The 6,718-nt window shown below is 37.5% G+C and overlaps 1 protein-coding gene across 1 annotated transcript in view; it reads left to right on the top strand.

Moving 5' to 3' along the window:
- ATAD5 (ATPase family, AAA domain containing 5) overlaps positions 1-6,718 on the top strand; it is a 76,503-nt gene that overhangs the window by 25,167 nt on the left and 44,618 nt on the right. The window contains exons 7-10 of the mRNA XM_006891066.1: positions 2,744-2,928; positions 3,850-4,007; positions 4,430-4,589; positions 5,849-6,037. Coding sequence (XP_006891128.1) covers positions 2,744-2,928; positions 3,850-4,007; positions 4,430-4,589; positions 5,849-6,037 — 692 coding nt within the window. The remainder of the gene's footprint in view (positions 1-2,743; positions 2,929-3,849; positions 4,008-4,429; positions 4,590-5,848; positions 6,038-6,718) is intronic.

The following is a 6,718-nucleotide window of genomic DNA, read 5'->3' as shown; positions in this document are numbered from 1 at the left end:
ATCCATCTAACATCAGCTACAATATCTCTAGTACCACGACCCCTTCTAAACGCAGCCTGGACTTCTGGTAGCTCTCTGTTGATGTGCTGTTCCAGTCGTTTTTGAATAATCTTCAGTAAAATCTTGCTTGCATGTGAAATCAGTGAGGTTGTTCTGTGGTTTCCAGTTTCTGTTGGGTCACCTTTCTTTGGGATAGGAACAAATATCAATCTCTTCCAGTCAGTTGGCCAAGTGGTTGTTCTCCAGATTTAGATTGTTCTCCAGTTGATTAGAGGAGAGTAGAGATATTGGTGGATTGGTAGTCAGAAGGTTAAGAGCTTGGCAGTAGAACCATTGTAGATCATCCTAGTTATCCTCTTTGGCTTTCTACACTTTTTAAAAAATTAGCTGAACATTTTAACACTCGTGCTGCTGAATGTCTCCAGAAATGACTAAGCATTTGGTTGATAACACGATTAACTGTGTTTGCTTTACCCAGCAGAACTGTTATTTTCAGTTATTCTTCTAATTCTTCAATTTCTAATTTAGGTTTATAGTTCTTAGAATTATTCTTGTGTTCCTAAAGATAGGTACCATGGAAGATTTTGAGAAATAAATGAATTCCTGTAAAAAATGTAAATCTCCATAATATTAAAAAATACTCCATAACCCGTTCACCCAGATTCCCTAGAGAAACTATCACTCATGCCTTCGACTATTTCTATTAAAAATGTAATCCCTTATACTAGAGCGTGGACCTCTGTCTTCTCAAGGCTAGAGTATGATCACAGTTCTGTGGGCAAGATCATAGAAATGGCACTCTACTCTTCTCAGTATGTCTCATAAAGAGGCATCTGTCGACCTGTACTATCAGTGAGGCTTCAGGCCTTTTGTTCATAGGGTGACTATGAGTTGTGCTTGACTTGATGGCAAACAACAAGAAACAACAACTGCCAGTGATGTTATCATATGCCTCTCTGTGACATGTTAATGTCTCCCCGAATTCTCCTGAAATTCACCTTTCTCCTAATGATGTGGAGTAGTGTTCTGTGGAAAGGTGTTCTGAGAAAGCGCTAATAACCAGTTTGTTTTCAAATTTCCTGTTACTAGCCTTAACATTGGCCTGTCCTTAGGTGCTATTGAGTCAGCTCTGGCTCATAGGAGAAATATCATGTTCAACAGAATGAAACTCTACCTGAGCCTGCACTGTCTTCACAATCTCTGCTGTGCTTACGTCCATTGCTACATCACATATGAGTGAAAGACTTCTTTAACTTAACCTGTTCTATCCTTCCCCAGGGACTAGCTCCTCTTGATAATATGCCCAGCGTATATGAGAAAGCCTCACCATTCTTCCTTCCAAGATCTCCAACTAAATCAGCCACTACGCAGATGGTTTCCAAATGGCGAGTCTTTGTTGCAGTTATTCCTTCTTTATTCATTAGTTAGCTACTGTTAGAAGACTTTCAGTTTGCTCATTTAGCTATTTTTTTAACTTACTCTTCTTAATATGGTCTCAGAGATTCCTAACTTATGCAGTGGAAGACCTTCCGTTTGGCATTTGAATCTCTGAGTCTGTCTCCATCACTCATTGGACATTTTCTTGCTTACTAGGATGGTAAGATGTTCCAGACTCACTGTGGTTTTTACCTTGCCTAGCACTGGAATCAGCCATTTGTTCTGAGCACTGGCTTCTTTGACAAAGTTCTTGTTGGTCATTGCTTTTGAAATAAGAGCCTATAAACCTTAGCTTGTAAGCTTTCTCAGCAGATAAAGCTAGGAAATACATGGTTGTGTGTATGCATACACACATTGGAAACGATTTCTCTCTGTGTGATATATTTTAAAGCAATAGGTTCACACGTAGACCTCCAGTTTCACTCCAGGAACTCCATATCTTTCCTCATTCATATATTTAGAAATGTCTTTTGCATCAGAGAGAAACTTGATTGCTGCTCTCCACAGTAGTTTATAGTTGAGCAGGTGCTCTGTCAGTTTATTTGCTTAGCATACTCAGCGTTTTGAGATTTGTATTTTTTTTAAAGATTGTATTTCACTGTTTGGTTTGCTGCCTTGTACCTGTGTCATGAAAGTCCACCTGCTGCTACCCAAACCCAGCCAAACTCACTGCCATCAAATTAGTTTTGTCTGATGTTCAGTCTCACTTTGGATCTCATTTCTCCCAAATAGGAAAGAAAACTAGACATCTTTTGCAGTCTCTTTAGTAACCAATGCAAATCATACAGAGAATGTTACAATTCTCACACTCTATCTGACTGACTAGGAAAAGAGTGTACAATGGGATCCATCATCATCACCACTCTGTGTTCTGACTCCTGCACCTCCCCCATCTCCCCTGTCTTGTATCACCTTCTGCCACCTCCTGCCATTAGAATAAAAATTCTTAAGATTGGCAGTCTGATGATAAGCCAGACAAGACAAGAGGGGAAAAAAATCCTTATCTTGTAAGTAAGCCAGTATAAAATAAAAATTTTATTTATTTAAAAAAAAAATAACCCCAAAACATCTTGCCTAAATATAGTCACAATTAACTTTGTGAAGAATGGCCTCTTAATCTTTTTTCAATATACATGTTTATTCAGTTTCTAAACACTTTATATTTGTGATATCAAAAAGGAATTGGCCTGCTAACATTGAGGTAGTGGATTGGATTTTTCCAGTTATATAAAATTGCTTCCTTTGTAGACAGTATATTCTTTTAACTGTTATCTGACCTTTGTTTCTGTTTTCAAATTCTTAAAAGTCAAGCTCTATCTGAAAAATCTCAGAATGGTGATGTGCAATGTAAAGCAAAACGTGAGTTTCTGATGAGCGGTCTGCCAGACTTGTTGAAAAGACAGATTGCAAGGAAAGCAGCTACACTGGATGCATATAATGCAGCAAGTACTAGTTTCCAGAGAGTTGTTCATATTCAACAAAAAGATGAAGGTAAGTTTATCAGTTTTGAATGCTGTAAGTAAAATGAAACTTCTTGTTGTTAAATGCCATCAAGTTGCTTGTGACTCACGGTGACCTTATGTATAACAGCTCTGAACTCTGCTCTATCCTGAGCCAATCTTATTGTCTCTCTCACACACTTACAACCCATTACCCCAGTCACTGAATCAGTCAGTCCATCTCATCCAGGGTCTTCCTCTTCTGCACTGGCCCTCTACCCTCTCCAAGGACTGGGTGAGGCTAAAGTTCTTAGTGCTTTTTCATAGTGGGAATTTCAAGTGTATTTTTCATCTTCTTCAGCCTGTGAGTCATCTTATTGAGGATAAGGGCATGAGCAAGGAAGCCAAAGGCAACTGTTTCCTTTTTCTAGAGGTAACACCAAATGTTAGGCACCAGAGGCCTGCCTGGCTTTTTGGGTTAGCAGCATAGCTCCCTACTGAGTAGGTCGCCGGAGCTCCCTGTACTTAGTTTAGTCCCATAATGACTTTAGGAGGTTGCGTTTTATAATTGTCAATCCATTTTACACATGACAAAACAAATTTAGGATCCTGCTCATGATCACGCAAGCAGAAAGTAGTGGAACTTAGATTTGAACCCAGGCCGCTCTGATTTCAAAGTTTAACCAGAATGCTAAGTGTGCCTAAAATTTTCACCTTGAGTATCAAAGATTGAATTAAAAAAGAAAAGAAAGTTTGCTGATATTTTATCACTTTTAACACTAAAGAGAGAAGGCTAGGTAATTTTTATTACTGGTATTTGTTGAATGTAAAGGTATTTTTTTCTCTGTGTAGTCATTTGAGTTTTTGATGCTGTCTTGTATCTGTGTAGTTGTTTCAAGTCTTTCAATGTTTACATATTTAGCATCCAGCAGTGTATACATGAAATTAAAATAATTTTTCTATTTTCCTTCAGGGTGTGATTTATGGCATTTGACACCTCCCTCTTGTCCTCTTTTAACGAAATTTAGAGAACTGAGTATTAAAATAGTAGGTTCCTCAAAACGTGCTCTTACTCTTGGTGAATTTTCAACACTGAATTCAAATTCAAAAAGCAACCATCCTGGTGCTCCAGTAAGTATTAGATAACTTAACCATTGAAGTAGTGTTCATTGAAGTCTAGAATTCATTTTCACAAGTCTGATTTTAAAAATGTGTTCTAATAGATGTATACATCTCTTACATATTTATAGAACTTTAAAAAAATTTCAGAATTCATTAGTGATTTCCAGCTTCCAAGGAATATTAGATTATATATCATATTAATAAACCTGCATTAGAATCTAATGTATAAAGTATAATAAGTTGAAAAAGAGAACAATAAAAGTATGAGCTCAGTGCTTCAAAAGTTGTGCAAATACAGCTTTGCTCCCAAGGTTGTATTTACTGAGGAAAGCTGCTCCTGCTTTAATACTGATTTATATGAGAAAATGGCTTGTAAATTAACTGTAAAAGGTTATATACATTTTTCATTAAGAATTTTATTTTTGTTGTAGGTTATGGGGACAAGGAAAGCTTTTACTGAAGAAGTAAGGAATCTTTTGCTGGAGGAGATTAGATGGTCAAATCCTAAATTTTCTTTGAAAGATTATTTCCCTTTGCTTCTCAAAAAACGAACCGAGCATTTGGTACTTTCTGAATGTCTTAGTAAACAAGGTTGGTATGATTATCATCATTTATGTTAAAATTTCAGTGTTGCAGACACTAAAGACACTGTTATTTCTTGTTGCTATAGGCACAACCTAGTTTACAACTGGCAGGGAGAATCCTAAAATTAAAAAGCATCTTCTGTCACTGTTGCCTCTAGCCAGCTTGCTGAGATACCAACCCCTACACTCAACTTGAATTTAGGTTTTTTTTTCAGCTTTAATTTAAAAAAAATATATTAATCATTTATTTAAAGAAAGTTCTAGAAATTGTAACTTACATCACCAATATGAAAGACAATCTAAACAAAATGGCCAGCTTGATTTCAGCATGCCACATTATGAGTATTTCCTTTGCATTTTATAGTCATAAGGTTATTGTATATTGTAGATTTTAAAATGATGTTAAGATTGTTACTGTTAGCTATTGTTCAGTCACTTCTGACTTATGATGAGCCTGTATGGGCAGAAAGGACCTCTGGTGACCTTGTGGGTAAGGAGCTACACTGCCAGCCCAAAGACAGGTAGTTTGAATCCACCAGCTACTCTGTGGGAGAAAGATGGGTAATCACCTCCCTGCAGTTTACAGCCTGTAAACACCCACTAGTGGGTCAGCTAGAGATTGGTTCCAGCTCGAAGGCACAACAACAGTGACATGCCTGTTAGAAGCAGGTAGCCAGGCCTGTCTTCTGAGGCACCTCTGGGGAGGTTTGTGTACCAACTTTCTGGTTAGTAGTGAAGCTATTTGCTCCACTCAGGAATTCTGATATTAAGAGTTGACCGGAAAACTAAACTTTTGCTACTGAGTTAATTCCAGCTAATAGTGACCCTATAGGACATGGTTTCCAAAGCCGTATCCTTTATGGGAATAGACCCCCACATCATGTCTTCTGCAAAACAACTGGTTTGAACCACTGACTTCCCTATGATTAGTGGCAGAGCAATTTACCCTGTATTCCACTAGAAACAAAGGTTAATTCTATCTTAAATCTGTAATTAAAATTATTATTGTGTGCCATCAAGTTGAAAGCTGGCCCTAGCTGGTTCCTAGCTGGCCCTCCAGGTTTTCAGAGGCAGTAAATAGCGTGGGAGAAGATTGCTCATCTTTCTGTGGTGAAGCAGCTGGTGGATTCAAATTGTGTTTCACTGAGTTGACAGGACATCTCCTTACTGCTCAGCCATCAGAACTCCCTAATTAAGATTATAGGATATTAAAAGTTGGGTTTTGTTAATTAATAAATGCATGCATATCTATAATTCCCCAAATAGAAAGTCCACAAGTAGAATCCAGTGCCATTCAAAAAGAAATGAAAAGGAAAAGAGTGGAAGCAGAGAATCCTAAATCAAAAAGAAAGAAAGTGCATGACTGTCCAGAAAATCCAAAAAGGAGAAGTGGGAAACCGGAAGAACTTGACAATCGAAATGACTCCTCTGAGACACAGTTAGATTCTTCTAAAGGTATGTCTTCTAAAACAGCTAGGAAGAAACAAACCTCTTTGAATCTAACATATAAAGTGGAAACAGAAGCTGTTGAAGATTTTTATATTCTCATAATAGATGATGGTAAAAATTCTACAACAGAAGTGTCTTCTATAATTTTTTTCTTATTTTTAAATTTTATTTTATTACTTTTTTTAAATTTAGGTTGTTTATTTTTCATTTCAAGAACATCTACAGAGATTTTGGAATTCCATTCATTCATTGTTGCACCCTTCTCCCTGCACAAACCCCTCCCCCCTCCCGCCCCCCTATTTTATTACTTTTTGTGTGTGTACCGTCAAATCATATCTGACTGGTCCTTGCCCTAAACCTTCTATTTTTAACCTAATTTCCCCCCCTCTTGTTTTGATCTGCTAATTACAGTATATCTGTATATAAAATGAGATAATGAGATATAAAAGCCTCCTTAATTAGAGATAAGCAGAGATAAAATTGGTGTATTTGTGTGTGTGTGTGTGTATGCTTTTGTTGTTGTTGTTGTTGGTTACACTTTAATACATCAGATGGGCTTTGGGGGACAGTGGGGCACATTCAGTCCTTCTTGGCAGCTGCCTTCCTCATGGCGGCCAGGACATTGCTGAGTTATTCTCGCTTCCTCTTGGCGCGGATGTGTGTCCCCACCCTTTTCTTGATGAACTT

This window comes from Elephantulus edwardii, unplaced genomic scaffold (genome assembly GCF_000299155.1).
Source record: "Elephantulus edwardii isolate Elephantulus edwardi_28Jun2011 unplaced genomic scaffold, EleEdw1.0 scaffold00094, whole genome shotgun sequence".
In the NCBI taxonomy this organism is placed as follows: Eukaryota; Metazoa; Chordata; class Mammalia; order Macroscelidea; family Macroscelididae; genus Elephantulus; species Elephantulus edwardii.
The sequence above is the reverse complement of the archived record's forward strand: the minus strand, read 5'-3'. Positions and strand labels throughout refer to the sequence as shown.